This window comes from Dermacentor albipictus, chromosome 1 (assembly GCF_038994185.2).
Source record: "Dermacentor albipictus isolate Rhodes 1998 colony chromosome 1, USDA_Dalb.pri_finalv2, whole genome shotgun sequence".
In the NCBI taxonomy this organism is placed as follows: domain Eukaryota; kingdom Metazoa; phylum Arthropoda; class Arachnida; order Ixodida; family Ixodidae; genus Dermacentor; species Dermacentor albipictus.
In genome coordinates, this window is record NC_091821.1 from 62579175 (window position 1) to 62606881 (window position 27707).

At 46.8% G+C, this 27707-nt stretch overlaps 1 protein-coding gene and 2 pseudogenes across 8 annotated transcripts in view; 2 read left to right on the plus strand and 1 right to left on the minus strand.

The window, feature by feature from the left end:
- Positions 1-1334: 1334 nt before the first annotated feature.
- LOC139056183 (uncharacterized) lies at positions 1335-11312 on the minus strand (annotated as a pseudogene).
- Positions 11313-11846: 534 nt separating this feature from the next.
- On the plus strand, positions 11847-11986 carry LOC139055064 (U2 spliceosomal RNA; annotated as a pseudogene).
- A 1944-nt stretch (positions 11987-13930) lies between these two features.
- Positions 13931-27707, plus strand: part of LOC139047669 (uncharacterized) — a 37922-nt gene continuing 24145 nt past the window's right edge. Inside the window, exons 1-5 of one of the 8 annotated variants that reach the window (XR_011507307.1) lie at positions 13931-15636; positions 23694-23837; positions 25216-25260; positions 25981-26075; positions 26605-26714. Coding sequence is in view for 5 of the 8 variants with exons in the window: in XM_070521568.1 (XP_070377669.1) it covers positions 14392-15636; positions 23694-23837; positions 25216-25260; positions 25981-26075 (1529 nt within the window). In the remaining 3 variants the exon portion in view is untranslated. Of the gene's footprint in view, positions 15637-22356; positions 22574-23693; positions 23838-25215; positions 25261-25980; positions 26076-26604; positions 26715-27707 lie in introns of all 8 variants that reach the window. The other 7 variants (XR_011507308.1, XM_070521568.1, XR_011507313.1 and 4 more) reach the window with 7 other exon arrangements.

Genomic DNA, 27707 nt, shown 5'->3' on the forward strand with positions numbered 1-27707 from the left:
ACAACACTGTAACCAACCTTCATCTGAAAACTACGACCCCATTTCGTTAACATGCATCTGTCGCAAGCTTTGAGCACATAGTCTCCCCCCACCCCCCATCCGGGTCCCTACACACTTTTCTGACATCTACCATCATCTTGAGACAAGCAACTTCTTTGTTTAATAATCAACATGGAAAGGGTTGTGTCGTGAAACTCAACTATACTGGAATCCACGTCGGAATTTCACTGTAGCATGAATAATAAATACATCGATTGTATCTTCCTTGACTGTCATCCGGTTTGGGGAGAAGGACGCGCAGCCAACGCACCGTCTCGACGCTCTCGGTCAGCAACGACGTATATACGGTGCGTCGATGGCTCTTCAGAAGGGCTGTCTTTATGGCAGCGAAAGCCGCGAACTTGAGGAATAGGTGGTTCCCATATCTCGGCCTCATGTCCCGAACCGTATGGCGGGCAGGCGCACGAATGGAAAACTTATATCCTTCTAATGTATATTCTATAGTGTGTAATGGATCGGTATCGCACTACCCGAAGGTAGTGCAATACCGGCCCGACCCGCGGCGGAGGTGAAGCAGGCGTTAAGCATTCCGCATACGCGGGCCGATCCCGAAAATAGTGCAATACCAGCCCCACCCGCGGCGGAGGTGAAGCAGGCGTTAAGCACTTCCCATACGTGGGCTGATCGCCAAGATAGTGCAATGCCGGGCCGACCCGCGGCGAAGGGGCAGTTCGCCATTAAGGGGCCCACGTACATAGTTTCACTGGTCATCCTTTTCACAAAGTGAAAGGTCACTGAGTTTTTTTTTTTTGTCACCGAAGCGCTGGAACATACATAAAATTATCGCTCACGAGTGGTGCAGATGTGGCTGTGAAAACTAGGTAGCTGTTAGGGCTCCTCTACTTCGTTCAATCGCATTTATTTTTATGAAATTTTACCACCTAGAAAATCATGCGAACACACATAGGCTCTCGCTCACAGATCTTCGGAAATTTCGCCTAGAAGTTTACCGACAAGATGAGTTTACCTTTTAGCGGCAGTGACGCTTCCTCAAGGAAAATGGCACCATTTAGGTTGTGCGTATTTGGAACAAAACGTCAGCGTCATGTGCTCGCCGCAGTAGCCGATGTCAAGTTAGCATTATCTTGACGTCTTTTTTTTCTTTTCTTGCGCCTCAAAGGTTGACTGTATACACTTTACGACAGTTTATAAACCAAAGTTCAGAATGCTTTCCAGGTGTGCCACAGCGACCTTCGAATTGTGCCGGCTGCGAGTGTTTCCGAGTACTACACTCTAAGAAGAAAAGGAGAAAATTGGGTATTGAGGTTACTCCTTTAGGTGAGGAACTGATCTGCCAGACCCATTCCTCCCTTTAGGGGGTAAGTGCGAGGGAATGAACTGTTACTCCCCATGCCGTTACTCCTCCGAGGACTAACAGTTGCTCTTTTCCGATGTTCTTCAAGGGAGTAACGGTCATTATTCCCGATGGTCCACAAAGGTGGAATCAATGAATTTAGGCATTCATACCCTAAGAAACATTATTGAGCGGAAAAAAATAGGTGCCGGAAAGTAGGATTTGAACTCACATCCTCGCGCTCGTAAGTCAGGCACACTAACCACTGCACCACGGCACATCTTTTGTTTGCTTTATTGCATGAAATTATGAGTAGTGTCAAACCAATATTGTTACATTACAGTTGAACATACATGAGAAACAAACGCACACATGGTATGCAGTCCAATGACGGTTAAAAATTCTGGCAAGCAAACACAAGCGGCCAGACGCAAAATCCATTCAGGTACGGGATCAAAGGTAGCAACCACACTACGCACGTGAGCAGTCTCTTCTCGGAAGATAGACCTTGTCGAGCGAGGTGGCTCCGCATGTTTGTCGATCATTCGACTTTTCCATAATGAATAAAGAGCTAATAACATAAACAAATCATATGGTGTATTACTGGCTGTCTTTTTGAAAGGAAGGAACCGGATACCATTATATGCGAGAGGAGTCTTTTTTGATAGTTTGTAAGGTGTCCCAAAAATGAAATGCGTCACGACAAAGTATAAAGCAATGTTCTATTGTCTCGGGTTGATTGCAAAGTCTACAATTTGTATTCCAGGGTACATACAGTTCTTGTTCCTGAAGCCACGTTTTAACTGGCAGGGTGGAGGTGTGCAGCTTAAAGAAAAATGTTTTCGCAGCTGGCGTAATGCACATTCTACTGACACGGCCAAGAACATCTTGACCAAATAGAGACAGATACGGCTTTCGGTACAGAGGTTCAGGGAAAAGGTTATCTATAAGTGCTACATTTAGTGACGTGCGATTGACGGTAAACAAATATTCAAGGTTGAATCTGGCTTTTAAGAATGAAATAGTGTCGACAAGTTCCTTTAGGAAGCCCCATAATGGCAGTTCTTGAGCAAAGTTTGTCGTGACAAAAAGAAAAGGGAGGTGTGACGCAAGACATGCTCGATTAACTGCGAGAAGGAATGGATGACGGACATTTTAAAGGTAAAATAAGCGCATGACCAATTGTCGCACAAACAAATGCACAAGGCTCAGGCCTCCCTTCTCAAGCGGAAGAAAAAGGTTGTGTTTTCTCATGGCTTCCCATGATGAATGTCAAATAAAACATGCAAACATTCTATGAAATGCTTGAACATGGAAACGTGAGCAGTGCAAGACCTGCAGAACATAAAGAAACTTAGAAGCGAGAAATGTATTGCATGCCTTAGCTCTCGCAAAAATGGAGAGATATGAATATTCGCGAATACAGAGAGAGTGAGCGCCCACGGTACTTTTGCCAAAATTTCACTAGCTCCTGCAGTCTCGCAGAAACGCAGGGTAGCGTTTATTGCCTTGGTAATGCTTGGTTTATCGACGCAAAAGAAGGCAATGCCATCTGCATAAGCTAGCACTTTAATTTCCTCATCTGCATACATGTATCCTTTAATGCTCGAGTCGCAAATCACGCTTAAGTTAAGCGGTTCTAAGTATATGGCGAAGAGTAAAGGCGGGAGCGGACGAACGGATGCCTGTACCTGTATTATATCTGAGAGGGTACAGTTCACAATTAACTTTGTAGTGCAATGTTTATAACAAAGTGTTATACCATTGTATAATACATCCCCTGACTGAAGATGTCGCAGTAGTTCGAACAAAAATCGTGCTGAACCTTACCAAAGGCTTTGGCGAGGTCAATCTGGAGAAGAGCTACTTTATCCGTTCTACCCTTTATGCACTCAAGGACTGAACATGCGATATGAACATTTGTTTGTATAGAGCGGCCTCGAATTCCGCATGTTTGATGGTCACCTACTAATTTAGTAATGACTGTCTGCAACCTATTTGTCAGTACTTTTGCTAATATTTTGTAATCGACGTTAGATAACGATATCGGCCTATATCCGTTTACTCTCTTTATTACTTCGTTATCAGTGCTCTTTGGTATTAAGGTTGTGTGGCCCTGATAGAAAGATGGAGGAAGCTCACCATATTCGTAGGCTTCCTCGAAAAGCTGCTCAAGAAAAGGACACAGGAATTTCTAAAATTTTATATAAAATTCAGCACTAAGGCCAACAGGGCCAGGCGTCTTGTTTTTCTGCAGCGTTTTGACGGCAAAATTAATTTATTCTCGAGTTACTGGCCCATCAATGCTGAGTCGATCATCTTCTTGTAAGTGTGGCATAAGTGAAATAAACTGATCAGCTTTTCGTATCCATTCTAAGGCTTAACTGCAGTGAAGATATTTATAATGAGCTTCAAATACGATTATTATTTTTGACGTTTCTGTGTATATGGAACCACCAGACTCGACTTGTAATATTTTCTTGGAAAGCGCGTATCGCTTTTCATCACCGAGAGCCCTTTTTGTGCGCTGCTCATCTGTGAAGCGAGTTGTGCGTGAACGCACCATTGACCTTTTGTACACTTCCGTCTCATATGTCTGTATTTGTGCACGAACTATATTTATCTCATCACTATACAACCCTGGTTCCTGGCTTTCGAAAGCGTGCAGCTTGTGAAGTAGATCGGTTGACGGGGCAGGAAATTGAGACAGGTTAAGCATCGGAACGGAGGTGCGGCAATATAAAAGTGACTCGGCATTTTGTGTATGCGGTGCGGGGAGAGTGTAACGTTGAATGTACTTGCAACCATAAGCGAGTGCGAAAAGAAATCTGCCCTAGCATTCTTAGGCTGATTTAAACTGAGACACTTCGCGATGTAAAAGTGTAGCGAGCTGAAACGGGGCACCTATAAGGCGACAGAGAAGGACGATTTCTCTGTCGCTTAGTGCGTCTCGTTTGAGCTACACATCGCTTCAGTTAAGTTTGTGATCTCATTGGAACGGAAGGAACTTAGGTGCTATTGACCAGCAAAATCTGACAGTCTATCAATGACTTGCGCGTTTAATGTGCATCGCTCACTTATGGTGTGCGCACGATGGGCATGGCTCTTCACATTCCAGCTTTTAAATTTCACGCAATTTTCTCACGAAGAGGCAAAGTGCTGCTTTGCATGTAGTTCAATAGACACTTCATGAACTTCGAACTATTCACGATTTATAGACAATACCGTTTTTGCCGCTTCACTCCACAACACGGACGAAAACAGAGGAGCGCTTGTTGAGTAACTGTTGTCGTTCGTCCTCCAGTTGATCTCTTTCCGACCAGGCACTAAACATTTACTCCCCGAAATTTGCACATGGCACGCACATTCATGCAGTTACTCCCTTGAGGGACTATAAAGCGCCCTTTTTAGGACTAACTTCCCAGTTACTCCCGTTTTCCCCGGGATTTTTCTTAGAATGTATATTCATCAAACACCCAGAGCCGTTCTCGATGAGGATCCACCATTTTATTTGATCCCTCGTCGATATTCATGGTCCATGGGTCTCGGGGCAATGGTCACTTCACAATCTTGTCCAGTAAAAATGTTTGCAAGGGTAATCGTCTCAATATTATATTGCGGGATTTAATGTCCCCGAAGCTGCACAGCTGGCTATGAGAGACACGCTGTGCGGATGCCTCCGAAAGAATTTTGATCAGTGTTTGACACGCACGCGCCCAAAAGCACGATGCGCAAGAGCATTTTTGCATTAACCCATTCAAAGTGTAGCCGCCACTGCCGGGAAACGATCCCGCGACCTCGTGATTAGCGGCAGAATGCCATAACCACTAAGCCACTATACGGCGGGTTTGCGATTAGGGAGAAAGTCCGCGCCCACTTTTTCACTGACCACCTTTTACCATGCTTTCTTTCCTTCCGTGTGCTTACCTTCATTAGCGGCGACGGCGCCGCAGGCGAAGTAGCGCATGCGCAGTAGGTCTGAAGCCCACGCCAGCGCTTTTGTTTCCGCGCTGGCCGCATGTCTGGTTAAAAATTATGGGGTTTTACGTGTCAAAATCACTCTCTGATTATGAGGCACGCTGTAGTGCGGGACTCCGGGAATTTGGACCACCTGGGGTTCTTTAACGTGCACCTGAATCTAAGTACAGAGAGATGGATCGGAAATTTTTAATGATGGTTTACAATTTTCTGATTGACAAGTTTCCGCTGATTATAATATTTGAGAAGTTCATTACTTATTAATGGCTAATTATGTAGTCAGGCGAAATACAATAGTCTGACTTGCTCCAAGCGACGGCAAACATTACTTTGGTTCTGTCGAGCTACGTAGCAGTCACATATTTTTAAATTTTGGCACAAGCTACGTGGGCAACCCTGTACAGTGTCGATCACACTTGTCTAGAGTGGCCCGAAGGCTGCTCCGCACTGCGCCTGCGACGCCTAGCGACAAGCACCGGGTTCGAGATGTGTTGATCGATAGCGCCAGGCGCGTGGACGCTGCGGCATTCGCGGGCGGCCAAGATACAGGCCTGCGTGATTTGCGGGTCGCGAGCACCGGCTTTTTATCACTGGACGAGCACTGCCAGCTGAGCTGCGAGCGTGACACGGCTAGAATGCTGCGGCCTGTATCTTGGCTGCCCGCGAATGCCGCAGCGTCCACGCGCCTGGCGCTATCGGCCAACACATCTCGAACCCAGGGCTTGTCGCTAGGCGTCGCAGGCGCAGTGCGGAGCAGCCTTCGGGCCACTCTAGACAAGTGTGATCGACACTGTACACTGCTTGCTCCACAAGATTCTTCTGACCCATTGAACGTCTGCCTACTCATATATTCCGGGTATTTTTGCGAAGATTGTCGAAATAAAAAAAAATGTCCGACGATTACGATATTTCCTAACGCGAAATTTGATAAGGATAGCTATAGGGGCTTGTTGGTACGGCATATCTTATTTTGTTGTAGCGCAAGCTGAACGACAAGGAAAACAGAAAGGCACATCTGACACACACAGCGCTAACTTTCAACAATGGATTTATTTCCAGTTACCACCATCACCATCAAAGCGTCATACAACACGTGTAAAAACTCGGCAAACACGAATAAAAAACAGGGAACCGCATGCTAGCACTTTTTTGCCAGCAGATTGACAGGCATGTACATATTCAACGCGAACAAAGATGATCGAGCTCTTCTGTGGATAATGAAATGCAGGGTGTAAAGTTTGGGAGGTCAATCCCACCGCTGGCAACCAGTTGTAATGTTTGGAGTCGGGCATGAAATAGATGGTAGCTGGCCTATGCCGTCGTCCAACTTATCCACGCTGAGGACGTTGTTGAAGGGAAGGACTGCTTCTCATCGAGAACGAGGAATATGGGTTGATTTACAGTATCTGCATAAGGACGTTGCAGTTCATCAGTCTAGCATGACTGCGAGAGAAAGCACCCTCAACAGCCGCACAACAGCTGCTTATAAACACTCTGTCCTCCCTAGATCCCTAGGTGAGGGAAAAACGGCCGTTCAACCTGACATCGTAGCCGACCCGCCTTTGGGGGGGGGGGGGTAGTTACACATAATTCCGCACAGCTTTTACCGACGACGCCGAGGTGAGTGGCTTCTCGTGGTCACGATGCTTGAACCAAGCAGGCGCCTCTTAATCCCCGAGCTGACCTCGTACAGCGGCCGCCGCGGCTGTCCATTGTCTGGCGTCTTCAAAGGCTCATGAGAAGGCACCGCAAAGCATCTTCTTCCAGGAATTCCGCCTGCTTCAGTCGAACCGTGAAGGCGTTGGCGATTTCACTAACAATAGTTGGTCCGCCGATGGCGTTTAGTCATAGCGGCGCCGAGGGGGTGTTGTGCAGCACACCGTCGTCCCCACAAAACGAGTCGCCGCGACAGGTGGGGAAGGCTTCCATGGTCGCTTCGGGGAAGCTCACCACGTTCGCAGCTGCGCCTGGCTGGGAAAACTTTGTAGGTCGGTATACCCTTGCAGGCCGTTCGTAACAAGGGCTTACTGACGCATTTGTCACCAAATGTTGATATGTGTCTAGCTTCTATTATCAAGCGCGTCATCTCACACTTGCTTCTGCTCATGATGACTGTTTCTTTAAATCTGGGTTTGCATTTGCATCTCTTGCAATGGATGGCAAGAAAGCCGTCGGCAGCCACGTTGTTTACTTTGTTATTGTGTTCTCGTAGCCTGTCATTTATGCATCTACCTGTTTGACCAATGCAGGCTCGTCCACACCTGAGAGGAATCCGGTATACCACACCCGCGATGCAATCAATGAATTTGTTTTTATGTTCCTTTTCGCATGTGGTACGTGTGATTCTTTCTGGCCTTGTGTTTCTACACAGGCTGACCAAATTATTAGGCGCCGAAAATACAACGTTGATGCCGCCCCTTCCAGCAATATTTTTATATGTGTGGGAGAACCTATGTATGTAGGGGATGACAGCAACTTTACTTTTGTTTATGTCACTGCTTGTACTTCAGCTTGAAACGGTACCAGTTGTGCAAGCAGTATTTTGTTGCTTTAAAGTAATGTAATATTTGTGTCTTTCAACTGTTCAATGGCGTGTCGTGTGCCAGAACGTTAAGGATGATTTGTTTTCCCACCTGTGGGCACTTTTGCTGCGCAATGCTTCGGGTTCGCGCAATTTCGTTCGCAAACCTTCGTCTTTGCATTGGTGTTCCGAATGTGCCACCGTTGCATTGTTGTGAAGCCTGAAAACGGTACCAATTGTTAAAGCATTTTTAAAGCAAAGCTTTACTAACCTCTTCGAGCCGAGTTTCGCCGTCGCCGTGAATTTGACCTTCATTTGACCGCAGCTGCGCCGTAGCCTTGGCAACGCTTCACGTGACTCGCCGTGCCAAGCTCTGAGCCTGACCAAGTGACTCGCCGCGCGCCTGGCAGCGCCGCGCTCGCCTAGTCAGTGCGAGCTTCGCCATGGATGCGAGCGAAGCCAGGCCGTCTTCTCTGAGCGTTGCGCGGGTGCGAGAGCCTTTCAACCGTCGTCGCCGAGCGGCGTCTGACCACGCCGCGGATATCGCTCGGCGAACTGCTTCACTGGAGAGGGTCCGGAATGTCGCACCGTCGAGCGACCACGTTCGCGCCCTGTCCTTTTGTGCTTCGACACTGTGCATGTTCGCAGTGTCCCTTTGCATCTCTAGCACTTGCGCTTTCCCTGTGGCACAACAGGTGTCGCACCGTCGAACGATGCGTGTCTACCCAAGCCTAATCACAGCCATGTCTAGCCATTGACTTAGGCGCAGCCGTCATACCTGCCTTAACAGTGCATGTATATCTAATTATAATAATTACAGCTAAATCACAGGTTAACCAAGTGAAACCAAGACTTAACCAGGCTAAACCAAACTTTCGCTTTGCACATTTTGTCAAAGTACTCTCATATATGTTGCTTCATGCTGTATAGTTACGTTTAATAGCATATTATGTGCCAGCAGCTTAAGGAGGATGTGAGTTCCCACGTGCGCGCGCTTTTGCTGCGCTACAGTTTCGGGTTCTAAACTGTCTTGGTTTGCGTTGACTTTCCTATAGGCTGCACGTGGGCTTTTAGAAGGAATTCTATATTTACATCGCCCACGCGGTTTCTGTTTACTTGATACTGGTGTACGGGCATGCTTTCTCTACAATCAAAATGCTGTTGCCGCTGTCGATTCGATCTCATGACTGTTAGCACATGAAGGTCTTTTGCGTATGTTATATATATATATATATATATATATATATATATATATATATATATATATGGTTAGGCCCAGATAATTTGGACCAATTACGGGCTAGAAATATCATGTATTAGCGACATGCTAGTGAATCCTGCTAGTTTTCACATGACTTCACAGGCGAAATCTTTGGGTACTGTGGATAGCTTCCGCAGTGTACTCGGGAACCGGTTGGTGATACGCGGACTAACAAGACGCCCAGGCTTTCGTTGCGCTTTCTGTATCCAAAGATAGCGGCTGCTATGACGCCGGTGCAAACTGTGTATTCCAGCGAAGCTGTCTACCTCTACTAGGGTGGCTAGAATTGGGCCACCCTACCTCTACCGTCCAAGGACATTGTCGTGTCGTTGCGGTAAGCAAAAAACTCCCCACACGTGGGCCGATCCCGAAGATAGTGCAATACCGGTCCGACCCGCGGCGTAAGTGAAGCAGGCGTTAAGCACTCCCCATGGCACTCCCCGATCCCCAAGATAAAGCAATGCCGGGCCGACCCGCGGCGAAGGTGAAGCAGGCATTAAGCACTCCCCATACGTGGGCCGATCCCGAAGATAGTGCAATACCAGGCCGACCCGCGGTGGAGGTGAAGCAGGCGTTAAGCACTCCCCATACGTGGGCCGATCCCGAAGATAGTGCACTACCAGGCCGACCCGCGGAGGAGGTGAAGCAGGCGCTAAGCACTCCCCATACGTGGGCCGATCCCGAAGATAGTGCAATACCGGCCCAACCTGCGGCGGAGGTGAAGCAGGCGTTAAGCATAGAGAAAAGCGCCGACTGAGGTACTCAGACAACCTTCTCTTTATAACCAATTCCATCTATATAAAAATACCGTGAGATAAGATCAATGTCTGAGATCACTCTGCTCTCTCAATGCTGTATTGTGCAGTGACCGCTCATTATATGCTAACGGCCTCAGTACTGTAACTTAAACCTCAATAGCCTCAAAGTCACTTCGTAGGTAGTGTTATAAAGTCTCTCCATGAAGCACACAAATAGTGTATTGTCTTACACCCTTTAGTTTCTTTTTTGCAGATGTTTGAAGACTGAAGAAAGTACAAAATGGATCAAAATATCAGAAAGTGACTATGATAAAGTTATTTCTCGTCTGGAATGGACATATGTCAAATGCAGAATCCAGGTGTGTGGAAAACGTTAATAAATAGTTAGCAGTATAGGCCATTTCTACTGCATTGTCTTCCTGCATAGCATATTTACACTTCACATTTTGCAGCGGTGGCCTAATCCATGTATGCAGTTTTTAGGCTTTGTCTGAATGCCATATGTACTGCATAGTAGAAAAGCAGCAGCGTTGCTCCTGTGTAAATCAGATTGAATGAATTCTGCACCATGACATAACGTGGGCATTGAAGATCGAGAATATCTTTTCTATACATCACAAATGACCTAAGTTGACAAATCTGCATGGCTTCCTTTCCACTAGCATGGGTAGACAGCTATTTACGTAAAAGAAGATCATATAGTCTTCATTTTGCTCTACAAAGGTTAGAAAACTAGAAAAATGTGGGTGTGCTCATCTCACAGTCCACGTCATATATTACGGCCTAAAGCCAGGAAATGTTGGTATGCATGTTTCACAGCGCACTCCATATTTGACAGTAGGCTACAAAACGAGAAAGCGTTGCTGTCGATGTTTTTCACGCTACTGTATACTTAACGGCTTAGACGCTAGAAAACACAAAATTTCGGCAGCATAGATTCTATAGGCTGTGGTGTAATTTACTAAAAAAAGACTGTGGAGGGAAAACACAGTGGCTAGATATTTTCTATCCGATATCACTAGACATGCCGCATTACTTGAAATACGGATCACAATTTTTTTTATTGTCAAAGATTGGCAGCATCAGCTGCCGGTGCTTCCACTGTAAAAACTACGGTGAATATCTTACAGTGCACTCCTGCAAATCAAGCCATCTTTAAGCTCATAACGACGTTTTCTCTCTCTCTTCCTCACCGTAGCCAAGGCGATCGTGCGTTGGTCGACATCCCGCAGTGCATTAATGGTTGTGAGGTCACTCAATAACCACAAGCGGTCACACACAACACAGGCCACACAAAATTGGTTCCCCACAAACTCCCTCTGAAACCTGGCCGTTGCTCCGGTGAAAAGTTCCACGTTTGCGGGATCAGGGCCACATAGGCGGTTCGCATTTCTTTCCGCCTCGTGGTCCTGGTGGGCAGCACGCTTACGGGACCGCCATCACGGGAGAGTGGAAGGGAAAGGAGAGCAGATACGCAAGCGCTTGGAACGCCGACAAAGAGAGGGAGGTGCGAACGTGGACATGGCATACGTGGGCAAAGTGTAGTATCTGTTCTTAATTATCAGCTTAATATCTGATACGGGTTGTATTTAGACCTAAGATATTGTCACGTGGTAGTGACGGTGAAGAAGGCAGAAGAATAACGAAACTATCATTTTATTGGGCGAACTTGTGCCCTCAAAAGCAGGCTGCACTCAAATAATGATAGCGGCGAATACACTCGGCGATCGTAGAAAATCTGATGAGCGGGTCAGGCGCGTCGGCTTTTATACATCAGACGTCGAATGTTCCAGAGTAACCGCTGGGACCCGCGTGCCTTCCACAAAGTTGTACATTATTCGCGTCGCGCACACATGCAATCAGATAACACAAGGTTCGGTCACAGACAGCGGATGGAACCATCGATAACATTCTAGAAACTTCCGATACATGCAGGCGCGTCCTGCGCCGTGCGATAACAGTTGTAAGGCGGTGAAAGGTGTCGCCCGATAAAGACAAGTACACGTGTCAATATCAAACTTATTGTTGCAAGTTGGCGGAGTGCTTAAAGCCTGCTTCACCTCCGCCGCGGGTCGGCCCGGTATTGCATTATCTTCGGGATCGGCCTACGTATGGGGAGAAATTCTCGATCTACAAGGCTCGATAGACGGACGCAATTGTTTCCAGAACCTAGCCATGTACAGCTTCGCTGTAAAAAGAATTGAATCACCCGCTCAAATAACATGCACAAGTTATTTGTTGGCGGCAAGCATTCTGAAATAGAAAAAAAAAAATATTTCGAGGTTGCTACCGACAACCCCACGTCAAACGATAGCGCCTTCACAAAGGCGATACTCTGTAACGATGCATATCACTCTGAAGTAAAATGGAAGTAATTTAGGTTAGCACAATGTTCAATTTACCCTGAGCTTAATGTTTGTGCTCTATTTTCTTGCTACCACTACACAGAAATGGCAAAAATAGGTCGCATCCTCAAATGTGGACGCCGTGACTGAACGGGATAAAGGCTACTTCTTGAACACAGAGCTGCGCGACAAAGCGGGATTCGCTGGCGTTCATCTATGATAAGACCGGCAACCTATCGTCTGAAAGATCAGCGCACCTGTATATCTCATTTTTTTAAATTTCACACCACTCTTGCTCCTAGATCAAATAAACCTCTTTGAAGCCATTTATCGAGCCATTCAATATTGTGAAGAATGCCATTGCTTTAAATTCTCTAAATTCCGCCCTCACTAAGTCTTGTGCCCACAGAATTTGCGAGCTTTCACGAGCAGTTCGACCGTGTCAAAGACGTACGTTATCCTGCGCTTGTGCTGGCGTTGTCCCCTGGGATTTATCAAAAACAGGAAACCCCGACCTTCAAGTGAAACTCACGTAATTGGCAAAAACAAGAAGCGAAAAAACGTTGCAGACATGCCATACGTCCACTGACCATCTCATCACTTAAAAAAAATTACCAAATGTTTTAACGTGGATGTGGCTTTTTCTGCCAACCTAAAAGTTGGAAAGGTTTGCGTCGCAAATGAAATGAAGGCACTTAGGTTAAAGGTTAACTACTGCTGGTTGCTCTGTAAAGCCCATTTTGTCTCCTGCGCCGTTGGCGTCGCTTACGAGATCCCACTGTACTGTGGAAAAGCTCAGACTGGCAGCTTCGGGAACGAGCGCCTGCGACAGCACAACAGTACTTGAAAGAGAACGCCTAGTATATCTCATATTTCAGCATACTGCGAAGCATGCAGTTGTAAGCATTTCTTCGATAGAACTATGACCGTTCGTCAAGCACAAAGGCAAGAAAGCTCGTGAACTTGCAGATGCCTTTCACATATAAAACATGCGCAATGATTGCATAAATGATTGCCTATTGACGCAATATATTTGATAGGCGACTTATTCCATGTAACTTAATGACATGCGCACGCAGATGATGTTTTCATTTTTGCGTTTCTTTCTTAAGAAGAAGCTTTAGCTCGGGTGCTCCTTTTATTTATTTATTTTTATTATGGGGTTTTACGTGCCAAAACCACTTTCTGGTTAGGAGGCACGCCGTAGTGGAGGACTCCGGAAATTTCGACCACCTGGGGTTCTTTAACGTGCACCTAAATCTAAGTACACGGGTGTTTTCGCATTTCGCTGCCATCGAAATGCGGCCGCTGAGGCCGCGATTCGATCCCGCGACCTCGTGCTCAGCAGCCTAACACCATAGCCACTGAGCAACCACGGCGGGTAAATCGATGGGTTAAGCGCATCAGCTGTTTATACATGACTCATCGTACATTACAGCGTAATCGCTGGTACTCGCGTACGTTCTAGAATGTACACCGTTATTCATGTCGCGCAAGTCATCTGATTAGGCAACATTCTCTCGCGATAGAATTGTCAACAACGTTCGGGAAAGTTCCGATACATGCCGACGCTTCTTGCGCCGAGCGATAGCTTTCTGCTAACAGGTGAAAAACGGCCTCTGGAAAATGATAAACGATGTACGCAATTCTGTTTCAAGCGGTGACGACGGCAATTGCGTGTCTTCCGGCCGCTTAATATTTTGAAAGGCCCCTCGACGCGTTCGTTTCTCACTTTGACCGGCACGCGACGCGCACATTTGGCGCTAAGTAAGAAAAAGACAAGGGATCCTTAGAAAAACTGGCCCTTAAGAATACGGGAGACGTTCTAGAGCTGGGACATTAGTTCGTAATGCCAAATGCATTGCAAGATAAGAAGGCCGGCACTCCTTTCTATCTTGATCCGTGTTCTCGTCTATACGCGAAAACGATATAGCGTCACTTGCGATACCCGAGTCACTCTGTAAGCACGTGGACGCCTGTAGCGATACACGGTTGCTCTCCCAAGATGCGTTCCACCCGCGTGGCATCAGATCAGCCGCCAGGAGTGCTCATCAGAGCAGTGCACTGCATACAAGTACTGCACCGCTGCCTGCCACAGCCGTACCAGCCGTACTCATCTCTGCGTAATCCTGAAGAATGACCGTGTAGTAAGAAAGCCAAACAACACAGTCGCCATGACTGTGCGCCTTCCCGCCAACGCTACGCTGACCATTCACGAGTTGCTAAACGGCATCGAGAACGCTGCAGCAACGCATGAATTTGACTCCACAAACTGTATATTCGCCGACAGAAACATTTTGCCAGCGTGGATAGGATCATGCTCAAACCTACGCATCCTGCGCTGTGTCGGCTGCCCTATACCGCTGAAAAACTTGCTGTGGCTGCTACATAAACGGCTTGTACAGCTGGAAGTGCTCGAGTTCTCACTCGTTCTCTCGCATGCCGAGGCAGACGACGTGACTCGGACAGTTCGTCAGCGCTTGAGCAGGACGCCGGTTACCCTGGCGCGCAGTCTGCGCCGAGTGTACACCGAGGTCGGCGGCGATGTGAACACTGTCCTCCTCTGCTCACTGCTCCGCTTCTGCCCCAACGTGACCGAGCTTCACGTGCACGTCTTGAATGGAAGCTTCCGCAGATGCGTGGTCCAGGTGGATAAAATTTTTGCCTCAGGACCCCAGCTCGAAAGATTCACATTTTCCTCAGACATACCACCAAAGCTTGAGTTTGTGCCATTTGAAATAACGCCCTTCATCAGGCAGTCGTTCGTCTGCGCCAACGTCAATTCCTCGCGCGATTCCTCGAGCTGCGTTTGGATGCGCGACCTCACCCAGGCGCTTGCGCGCCGTGTGCTTCCCTCGCAACTGGTCCTAGTCTTCACTCCCGGTGCCGATGTCCTAAGCGCAACAATCAGCGCAGCTGTTGAAAGGCACTTCTGGATGGCCGTTCGCAATCTTTGTCTAGTCCTGCTTCCAGAGCAATCATTTTCAGCTGTCCCCGAGGCGATAGCTGACAGCGCCTGCCTCAGCGGTCTGCGCGAGTTCTTCCCCGTCGTCCGGTACGTCGTCGAGTTGAACGTGAGCTCTTTCCACTTCAGCCAGGACCTCGACCTAACAAAACTGCTCCAAGACGCAGGACTCGTGTTCCTGCAGGCGCTGTCGACGCCGCCTTGCGGTCTCCGCCAGCCACGCGCAGCGTGGCGATTGGCCCACGCCTTCCGACGGCTCGTAGACCTCGACGTACGCGTGGAACGGCGCGGATACTTCCTCCGCTGCACCCTGTGCCAGCTCGAGTTCCGTCTCGACCCCGCTGACATGGCCGACCTGCACGTTGCCTATACGGAGTCTCGCCGCAACCTTCGTAGACTCACGCTCAGCGGCATACCCAATCTGGGGCCTCTCGACTTTCTCCAGCGCTGCAAGGTAGTTTCTTTTGTTCATTTTTTCAATCATTTCTGCACTCTTGGAAACATTTGCACTGGGCGTGTGCGAATATGCTAAATTTTGAATTCGACAACTTCAAACAGTGCATTCTCGAATCGAATGAAATGGCGACAACTATTTGATTCGTATTTGCGTCGAGAATTCATGGTTCGAAGTTGTCGAATATTCGTTCCGCTTAATATACTATAAGGGACAAAAGCTATTGCCGTCTACAGGGAGATATACTGGTGCACTCTTCCGAATGATTCAGCTACAAGAGAACCGCGATTGTTGCGCTGACAAACCAGTTACTTGGCGAATGCATGAAGATCACTCCTCCACAATAGTTTTAATTGGTTAAGTAAGCGTGTGTCGCCTTCAGCAGCCTATGAATTTGTCTTGATCGATTTAGGAAAAGCAATTTATTATTTCGTCAGTTTCATTATGTATAGAGTCTTTTAAAGCGGTGCGCTGTGCTTTAATAATGCACTTAGTTTCTTCAACGAGCACTGCACTTTACTACGTGCATATCTGATGACTTGTTGTTTCTCTTTAATTGCTGTCATTGTAACGGTATGATCATCTCTGCTTTGCTTTTCATTTACAAGCTTCTCGGTTGACCTGACATCCGGTTACCCGCAACATTTGTATCACATAGCGTAGGTAAACATTTTGTTACCAATCAAACTCCGCCGAACCTTTAAGTTACACTTCGTTTCGAAATTGGAGATATTCTATTCGATACAAAAAAGTCGTTTTTCTAGAATATTGGATTCAAATGTTTCGGTATCAGAACGCTCCTGCTAATAAGACATTTTGAACTGGTTTGCGCGTGCAGCGTATGGATGACGCTAAAAGCGAAGGCCGGAAACCGGAGCTCAGGAACGGACGAGCACCGGGTGTTGCCCAGTCTGGCGACGCAATTGCCTAAAATGGCCATCTATGCTTGCTGCAGCATAACATTAAACTTCGGTACTTGATATTCATTGGCGTGTGACTATATTCGAAATATGAAATATAAATCCAATAGTCTCTGCTATCCGATTGAACAATTCGCTATTCGCAGTTGTCGAACATTGTTTCGTTAGAATATTTATTAGATAAGATCCCTTACTAACGCTTTAAGGGAGAAATTATCATTGATTTGAGGACTGCTCCGAATGCTTATGTTGCAGGATAAGTGCAGTGTTCGCGCAGGAGCACGAACTTTTGAGTGAACACACGGGGCAGATAACTGCTGCTCAATAATTTCCAGTCATTCGTCAAGAATGATTCGCTTCTAGGCAGCTCTTCAGTTGTCCGTACGTTTAATTGTGAATGGTGTGTCACATGCGTGTGCCAATGTATACATGTAAGCCTTACTTATGAGGGTGAATCGGAAAGTCTTTGCCCGTATTTATTAGCCAAAATAAGGTACATAGAGGTAATTACACATATAACGTACTATTCTACGTACCTTACATTATTTTCCACATAGCCTCCACACGGGTTCAGACATTTGTCCCATCGCAGCACTAAATACGAGATGCCCCTGTCGTCAGTCAGCGACCTCCCCGAGCGCTCATTGTCATGCAGGTCTTCACGGCCTTTTGAGAAAACGCACCCCCACCACCTTACACTTTTCAAAGCGAGACACCTTTCTCCATACTTGGGCTGTATTTCCTTGTGCATTTCGATGGGCGTTCGTCCCTTGCTCCATAGAAAACGAATTCTTTGAGGTCACTCAAAGGTCACTCTGAGGTCAGCATAGGCGGTCACTTTGAGGTCACTCAAACTGTCCGCCTATGCTGTGTAGACTTTTTTTATGAGCTAACTGCTGATGCGCCGCGGCGCCATCGACCGTGGACGGTTGTCGGCTATTGCTACGCACTACGCATGGTTATTACGCTAACGCTACTAGAGGGAAAGCTGTTCGAAAAAAGTGGAAACCGCAAAGGCGCCGCCATATTGCTACCTCTAATCTTTGTAATGCCACAGATATTCAAATTATGATTCAAAAACGTGCATTTACACGTAGAACGTATGTATACATGGACAATGTGTTAAGGTAATTCCGCATAGCTTTCAGCAAAATTGGATGTGTATTAAAAGATGGCGTCAAAGTTGTGGTGAGTGAAAGGATCTGTTTGCAGGCGCCTGAACTACAGATTTCCTCCTCAAATTAATTCAAGCGTCAGCTCTTTTAGTCCAATCGCCAGTCAATTTAATCCAGGTGCCACATATTTAATCCCAGTGCCAAATAATTTAATCTACGCGCCACGTATTTTACTAACACCAGTGAATTTAATTCAAAGTAAAGATGCATTTACGGAGGTGTTCTGGGAAGTTCAAAATAATGACGAAATGTTATAATTTTGCGCCGACCAACCATAACTGAAGAGTCTTCTTGAAGAGTAACGTCTGATGTCGCGCTAGTTGGTATACATCGCTTTTAGAAATGGTTTTAGACGCAAAAAATATGACACAGACATCAGACACGGACAGACGCACACTCGTAACTGATTTTTATTTTTCCCAATGCTTAGTTCACTTATACAGGGTGTCTCGGCTAACTTTAGCCAGAGTTTAAAGACACGAAAATGCCACGTAGCTGGACTGAATAAAGGTAATGTTGTTTACGGTCGCTTGGAGATACTCAAATGATTATTTGTTCATTCTGCCTAATTCGATAATTAGTTTTAATTAATCGACTTCTCAAATACTATAGTTAGATTATTTGTGTCAACGAGAAACTTGTAAAGCGACATGGAAAACTCCCGATACAGCTTTCTGTTGCTCAATACGTGCTACATAAAATATTATGCGTGGCTCTGCTATCGCAAGCACCAGAGACCAGTGGAGCTGGGGGAAGCCCAGCAACACTTAAACTAAGTTTGCGGTTTGGTACTACTTTACTGGCCTTCCCCCAGCTCCACTGGTCTCTGGAGTTTGAGATAGCAGATCCACGCATAATTTTTTTCACGGCGAGAAAGAGGACCGCCGAAGCGAGCGAGTGGGTTTTTATCGGAGAGCAACCCGCCGTGGTAGCTCAGTGGCTATGGTGTTAGGCTGCTGAGCACGAGGTCGCGGGATCGAATCCCGGCCACGGCGGCCGCATTTCGATGGGGGCGAAATGCGAAAACACCTGTGTGCTTAGATTTAGGTGCACGTTAAAGAACCCCAGGTGGTCAAAATTTCCGGAGTCCTCCACTACGGCGTGCCTCATAATCAGAAAGTGGTTTTGGCACGTAAAACCCCAAATATTATTATTTTATCGGAGAGCAATGACGTCACACCACCCGCCGTGGTTGCTCAGAGGCTATGGTGTTGGGCTGCTGCGCACGAGGTCACGGGATCGTATCCCGGCCATGGCAGCCGCATTTCGATGGGGGCGAAATGCGAAAACACCCGTGGGTACTTAAATTTAGGTGTACGTTAAGGAACCCCAGGTGGTCGAAATTTCCGGGGTCCTCCACTGCGGCGTGCCTCATAATCAAAGTGGTTTTGACACGTAAAACCCCATAATTTTTTAATGACGTCACACCACCTGTGTCCCCGCCGCGCCGCTCCTTCTCCCCCTCGCAGCGTCGCTATGCTGCGCGATGCTATTTTTATACTCTGCTTTCACTCTCTCTCAGCTCTTTCCCCCAGCTCTGCGAAGCTGCGGACGTAAAGAAAAACCCAGCTAGGTTCTAACAGCTCCACTGTAAAAGTGCTTTTCCGTATGTGAAAGAAGCCCACGAATGCACGCAAAATTTCCGCGCGACTGGCCGCTCGAGGTACTTTGCGTGTATTCGGAGGCTTCTTTCACGCTCGGAAAAACGATCTTATCACGTATTGACGAACAGAAAGATGTATCGAGAGTTTTTCATGTCGCTCTACAATTTTCTTATTGACACTTTTCATCTAATTATATTTTAGAAGTTGATTCATTAAGAGTAAATATATAATTAGGTGAAATTAAAAAAAATTGTTTGAGTATCTCCAAGCGACGGCAAACAGTGCCTTATTTCGGTCCAGCTACGTGGCATTCGCACATTTTTAAGCTCTGACTATAGTTAGCTGGGACACCCTAGACCCCCAGGGATGCGAACAGAAACTTACACAGGTGAGTTCACATGAGCTAGAAACCAAATCTGATCATATCCTATCAGCCAGGAAACTAAACTTATCCTCGTGAAGAGACAACGACGGAACGCCGATATACTGGTCACCAAACTTTCTTCTATATATCGCCTCTGCTAGTTCCCGTGCCCCGGTATTCTTACTTTTCCGTTGTTGCATTTGTTTACCAGCAAAGGTTCACACGTGTACTCTTTGTAGTGATACGGCAAATGCGATCCTGTCCCATTCTTAATTTATAGAGCATGCTACCGCTGCCGGCGATCATTTACAACGCCCAGTTTGAGCGATGTATACCTTGCCGGAGTCTAAGGGAATCTAATGTACGACGCCAGAAGAACTTAATAAAAAAAGAAACACTTTACGTGGTTCTTTACACACTCGGCCATTTTTACGGAAAAGAGGCACGCACAAATGCGAGAAAGTTTCTGAGGAGCCGAAATATCAGAAAGTTTCGCGACCAGTGTATCAGCGTTCCGTCGTTGTCTCTTCGCGAGAATGAGTTTAGTTTCCTGGCTGGTATGATATTACTAGGATTGGTTTTTATCTCGGGTGGCCTCGCCTGTTTGTGTTCCTGTTCTACGCAGTCCCGATTTTGAATCCCAACTATGGGCAGTCCAACGGGCCCGCGACGTGGCGGAAAGGCTAGGTATTTCTGTCCCGACGTGGGAGCAGCCCGCTACGTGATAGTGCACGTCCCTATGGAACCTAAAGTTTTTCCATCCATCCATTCATCGGGAAAAAATAAAACATTTGAGAGTGTGCGCCTGTCAGTGTCTTTTATTTATTCTGTATTTGATTATTTCTAAAAGTTCTTGAAAAATGTTCTCATGTGACAACAAAAATGGGTCTCCCGCGCGATACATCATCCAAATAATGCACTCTTATGGACGTTATAATTACTCCCGTGAACAGGTCAGGCAAAACGTAGCTATTTGATGGCTTTGCTGGCATGCATTGAAACAAAGTAGCATACAGTAACAAACCGTTGATTTCTAAAGCTGATAAAAACTGGGTGAAAAGGGCATCACGTGACATCTGTTCATTTTTTTTACAAGGCTCGTTCACATGGATATCAAATGAACGAGCTTCGAAAAATTTCCGCGAATATAACCACGTTGCCCATCTCTGATTACGTGGAAGAGGGTGTTCCGGGATCTCACGTAACATTCGGCAGCATATTCCTGATTCCCAACCATAATGACATAGGTATCAAACGATCGGGCTTCGAAGGAGCTCTGTAATAGTACCCACGTGGGCACGTGGCCAGACTACGTAGTAAAGATCACGTGACCTTGCTTGACTTTCAGAAACCAACATGTGGTTCAAAAACAGTGAGATGTGTGTCATATCGAACGGGATCGCAAAAGCTATGTGATGGCACACACGTAGCGGACGTCGATCCACGTGGGAAAGGCTGTCGCGTGACTTCATGTATCTTTTACTAGCCCAAGCGTGATTTCCAAGCATACTGACATGAATACCAAACGACCGGGCTTCTAACAAGCTCTGCGATGGTACGCACGTCGCGTACTTCAGACTCTGTGAAAAAACGTCACGTGACATCACGTAACCTTAGCCAGCCCGTGGGTAATTACCAACCATGCGGACATATAAATATCAAACGAATGGGAATCACAAAAGCTATGCGATGGTACCCACGTAGCGAACGTCAAATCACATGAGAAATGGCGTCGCGTGACCTCGCGTATCTTTCGATCACCCATGCGTGATTCCCAACCGTACATGGAGTTCAAATGAACGGTCTTCGAACAAGCTCTGCGATGGTACCCACGTCGCGCATGTCAAAGCACAAGGGAAAGGGTGTCACGTGACTTCACGTAACTTTCGCCAGGCCATTTTTCGCTTTGTAATTCTGAAACAAAAGAAATGATGCAGCATATTTTCCAGCTTACATTATAGTTCAAGTGAATAGACTTAATGTGGAGAAATTTTAAAGAAAATCGAGGATGGCTTTCTCTAGGAAATATACCTTTAAGCTAACGCTAATTTAATAATAGGCCTAAGCTTGAACGCCTCTCATCAGTTTTTAGTGGCGACTAGGACCAAGATATTTGCCTCAAATTTCAATGACTTTGAAGGAAAGAGGCTGAAAAAACTTTAAAACTGTGGTCTTCACACATACGGATAAATAAATTTCGACTTTGACCAATATTGTGCGATGCTCCGCTTTTACGATTTTTTTCTTTTCCCCATCATAGCGGTCATACTCTGTAATAATGAATTAGAATCGATGCTATTGACCCGTACTCAATAACTCTCTATTTTTAGAGCCGTAGCCACAACGCTATTCCTTTGTGAGGCAACCAAAATTAGGATTCCGCATAATTACCAAAAAGCGCTTCTGTCTGTCCAGACGCTTCCATATTTCTTTCACAAAAACAAATATTTTTTTCTCGCTAGACTTTCATCTCTCCTGGCACTCGGGCAGCAAAATATACTTTTTGATCAACAGTGAAATGGTCACCGGACAAACTTATCTGAACACACACAGGAGGCGTCTCGGCTTCCACAGGGAAGCCTTCTTGACTATAAGGTTAAACGCTGGAAACATCGAGCTTCAGTTCGCTTCAGTAATCTGTCAAACATCTCCTGTAGGGAGGCGTGAGATGACCGCAGTGTGACCGTCGGCGGTCTGTGGGTTCCGGCGAGGCACAAGACACATGCGAACACCGTTGAGGACTGGCAGAGGCTGCCCCCTCTCCTTTATTCCTTGTGGCAGCCCTTGCGCGTGCGAGCTCGACGCCGATCTTCGACAGTATCTGCCTGTAGACTACACAAAAGGCTTCCACACGGAAGCCTTCTTCACTATAAGGTAAAATGCTCGAAACATCGAGCTTCAGTTCGCTTCAGTAATCTGTTTAGGCATGTCCCGTACGTAGGTGGGGCATCACCATAGTTTTGGTACAGCTTCTTTTCTGCTGTTTAAATAGTTAAGATTATAATTTTTCTTTTGCATCTAAAGATTCTATACCCTGGCGATTACTGAAGCCTGATCCCAGTTTATGTTATGCTGCATGGTATCTACATGTTCGCAGAGGGCTTTGGAAGCTGCTTTATTTTTTTTTCTGCTATCATTCGTGTGCCCCTAGGCCCCAATTTCGCCTATCGTGAAATTCCCAGAGATAGCCCATCTAAAATTGAAAGAATATCCAGTGAAAATATAAGGTAGGATAACTTTCAGCGTGCAGTAAAAAAAGTTTAAAAATTTGAAGCAGCCAAAGAAGGAACACGCGTTCATCAGCCATGAATTCATTCGTCGTCAAAACAGTTGAACAAACAGTCATTGTCACTTTCAAACAAAAAGTCGACAACCTCCTCACGCACGGTGTTCGACGTGGTTGGCATGCACGGCAGCGGAAGGGGGGACCGCCGAAGCAATCCGCTCATGAAGCTCTCCGCCTTCTGATCCACGGTGTAAGAAATATATAAGTATACATAAATATATATAAAGTATAAGAAAAGAGTTTGTATGAATGGTATTGCAATCTAAAAAAGCACACCTGGAACGCTGAAGGCGAACACCTTCAGGGGGATCCGGCCGATCGGCTCTTTTGAGGATTATGAATGCCGGGAATGGTATTGTCAGGGGGTGGGTTATCTGTCGGCGTTCTTGAAACACTTGAAAATCGTGCCACAGACAGGGGTGGGTTATCGTTCGGGGGTGGGGCATCTCTCGGGATACGGTGTACACACATAATCGTAGTCTGCGCTTATTCACCACTCCAGGGAACGTTCTGTAGTCTGTTGTAAACGCGTTCGTGAGCTGGCGCTGTAACTTACGCGAAGGAACGTGCGCTACTTGAATGGTATAACTGCGCAGAACATGCACATACGATATTACGGTCGGCGAGGAGAACCGACTGTGTATCGGTGTTCGATCGTTCATTCGTAAGTTGTTTGCTCGTTCACTCCGATGTTCTTCTCACTCCCAGGTGGAAGAACTGCGCCTCATCGACTGCCTTTGTACATGCCACCCGGACTTCCCGAACCTCGGAAAACTGCTAACCAGCAACGAGAAACTAATTTTTCTGGCGATCCGGCAACCCACGCTGCCTTTCGCCACACAGCAACTGCTGGTGCGTTGTTTTATACCTTCGGGGTTTGCACCACAGCGTGTCTGCGAACCCTATTGTGTCCCTTCTTAAGCGGTCGGTTCAGTGTCGGAGTTGGGGAAAAGGACTTTAGAGAGTACTTACAAGCAGTTTGCAATATAGCAGAAAAGTAGCCTGCAGGGCCAACCAGTCCGACTTGTCATCCCCCGTCCCACCGCGACCGTCACTCGCGTCGCCTTTCCTTGCTTCAGAAATGAAGAAACCGTTGAAGTCTAAGGAAGTCCGCTGGCACTGACTGGTCTGCCTCACCCCTTTATGCGTGGGTGCAAGGCATTTCTGCAGGAACACGGGCAAGTGCTCGTTCCTCGTCGATGCGTATAGTGGTTGTGAACCGCACCAGGCAGCGGAAGTATTCTGCGTCTTTTTATCAAATCACGCGATCCCTAAATTGCTCGAGAATTAAAGCTCGTCTCAAAATTTAAGTGGTAGTTGTAATGAGAGGTTTCTTTCCTATAATGTCCATTTCAGCTTTCCTGAAGAATGATAACCTTTGTTTGCCCTGCGTTTTAGTTTTCCGGTATATTAGAGTTCACTCAAACGGCTCCTCATCAATGTGCCGTGAGATGTTGGTGGGAATGAAAAGAACATAATTTGTAATGGTAGAATCGAGCATGCTGTTCCCGATTTAAGTAGGAAGTTATTTTAAATTGACACAGGAAGTCGCAAGAAACTAAGTGGCGAGAACTGCCGGTGAAAACGTGGTACTTGAGGTGTAGTCAATGTACGCAAGTAGGCTGTTATCAAGTACCGCTTACTTATTGTTTAAAATCGCAGTATTTATATTACATACTCGTTTGCGCTTTATTCTAATTAATTGTAGGGTTTTACGTGCCAAAACCACTTTCTGATTATGAGGTACGCCGTAGTGGAGGACTCCGGAAATTTCGACCACCTGGGGTTCTTTAACGTGCACCTAAATCCAAGTACACGGGTGTTTTCGCATTTCGCCCCCATCGAAATGCGGCCGCCGTGGTGCGCTTCATTCTGTGCATATTGCGGATTAAGAACAAACTTGATCCATGCATTGTAAGCGAAGCTTTCTGTAGTGTGTGCGTTAAACGGCGGTCATTGGCGAGGATAATGATGGTGAATGTTTAAGTTATTGAGTGCTTGGTGCAATACGAGAGTGGTAAGGTGATGTTACCCTTGCGTGCACCATTTGTGTTTGCCCACGTAGTACACTGCTCGAGGCGTTGTTGTGGGTCATTGTTCGTAGGCTGCGAGAAGGGTAGCACAGTCATTGCCTCACACAGCATCGCATCGTGGCAGAAGTGTTAAACATTAATTAAATTATGGTGCTTCACGTGCCAAAACCAGGATCTGATTATCAGGCGCGTTGCAGGTGGGGGACTCCGGACACCCGGGGGTCTGTAACGAGCACCTAAATGTAAGTGCACGAGCGTTTTTGCATTTTGCCCCATCGAGTAGCGGTCAGTATGAAATCCGCGACCTCGAGCAACGCCATAGCCACCAAGATACTGCGTCAGATACAGAATTTATTTGCTGTGCGGCCGCTTGCGTAGTGTCGGCTTGACGCTGCGGTGTTTTGATGCTTTGCGTCTGTATGTCTTGCGTCCGTTCTCTGCAGGATGTTTATTTTTCTGAAATTGCAGAAACGTACTGTACCTTCGCATATATCCACTTATCCAACTGAACCCACCTGTAGTAGTAGACTTTCCTTTATTGAGCCCATCCCAAGACGCATACTTTCTGACGTCGCATTGCCCTTCTTGAAAAGTGGCATGGCCTTCGAGCGGGCGCAGTCCGATATCGGAGGCTATGAGAGTGGTGAAGTTGTTCACTCACCTCGCGCGACTGTGGGGATTCGGTGGATAGGGCATCTGGTCAACGCCTTCTGGATAGCACAAGGCCTGTGCACTTCGGGGCGTGACGTCATGCTACCTTGCCCGACTGCCATAGGATCTAATGGAGATGCTCCCAAGTAAGCCGCAGTGATTTTGACGTCACTACTTTCGCCACGCCGGGCTTGACAATGGAAAGTGCGGTCGAAGTAGCATGACGTCATAAAGCAATGAACAGGCCTGTTATAGGAGGCGTTTATCCGGTTCTACCCATTCCCTGCCTCCTCTCTCTACTCCCTTTCCAGACTTTTGCGCGTGAGCGCAAAGGCAAGCACTGCAACTTCTACAATGATCTGTGGAGAAAGCATTGGGGCCTACGGCCACGCTCCCCCCAAACGAGGTATGCTTTCTAAAGCGAAGCTTTCGTTGCCTCTTCCTTCGACCTTTCCACTGCTGCTGTCTGGTATGCCGCAGGGAGGTGGTTAAGAAAGTGTGTAATGTACATGGCAGGGGGCGTGGGAGAATTACCTATATGACACCTCTCAAACGAGAGCTTCTTCGGCGTTTTCGCAATGACTTCTCGAGCTCCCTGACTATCGACACAGTGCTCCCTGAACGACTGTAATTGCGTGTCAGCCCCCCGCAAGAGCATTGCAGTAGCTGCAACGTTTACCTTTGTACTCGCGTGCGCAACAGCCAAGAGAAAAACTAGAATGGTAGATATGAAATAGTGGGAGAATACAAAGAATGACTAAAGTCAACGCCGTCAGGAAATGGGGGAATAACGTTGCCACTCTTCGTCCGTAGCCGCTTGTATACCGTAGTTACTCGCACAATGAACACTTTGATGTACTGAACGCCCTACCCACCTCCCTTTTTCTTTTCCAGAGTAAAAGTGAGTTTTTTTTCTTTTTCTCGTATAATGATAGCACCTCGAGCTTGCTGCCGTGAAGTAGGAGAGAGACGGTACGATTCGACGTACGACGTGCGGGAACGCCAGCCGGATCCAAAGCAGTAGGATGGACAGTTGGGCGATTTGGTACGGTAACATAGTTTTATTGCAACCCGCGCTGGTTGCTTACAGACTATGCTGTTTGGCTGCTAAGTACGAGGTCGCGGGATCGTATCCCGGCCACGGCGGCCGCATTTCGAACACCCGCGTACTCAAGTTTTAGGTGCACGTTAAGGAACCCCAGGTGGTGCAAATTACTGGAGGCCCACTACGGCGTGCCTCATAATCATGTCGTGGTTTTGGCACGTAAAACCCCGTAATTTTTTTTATTTTGTTACAGTGAGAAAGGACCAAGACAGACGATATACACAGGGCGAGCGCTGATTTTATTGAAAAGATCGTATAAGCGATAGCAACACACATGGAAACCAACGAATATGTGGCCAGATACAAAGAAGGTTAACAAAGGCGTAAATGTTAAAAGAAAGCAAAAATCAAACAAAAAATTACGAAAAAAAACTAGACCACAAAGGCAAAACAACTTCAACTAAGAGATTACGTAGGGTGAGCGCACGTGCTAAGCAGGTATGCATATTTTTTGTCTGGCAAGAACACCGATGCGTGGCTGGCGCATGCGTCCCCCATTCTTTTAATATGAAACGCTTCGATTATTTCGCGAGTTGTTTGGCATCTACGTCTAGGAAGGACTTCAGTATCTATACTGACACGGATGTGCAGCCGCATATGTTACAGTCCGTCGTTAGATCCGATGTGTCAGACTTTTTAATCATTGATTATGCTCTTTTAACCGAATATTGAGGCACCTGCCACTTTGTCCCACATATGATTCTCCACATGTGGGTGGAATTTGATACCCCAGTCTTGCAAGGAACAAACTTTAATATCTGCTTTACATCGCAACCACCTTTTATATTATCACACCCAGTGGCGTAGCTAGGTCGTCTCGCACGCGGGGCCCATAGGTCTTCTGTCACCCCCCCCCCCCCCTTATGTAGTCGAGGAAGGCGAGGATATCGACAATTTCCGGGTTTCAGCACCTGTACAGCCGCCTTGGATACC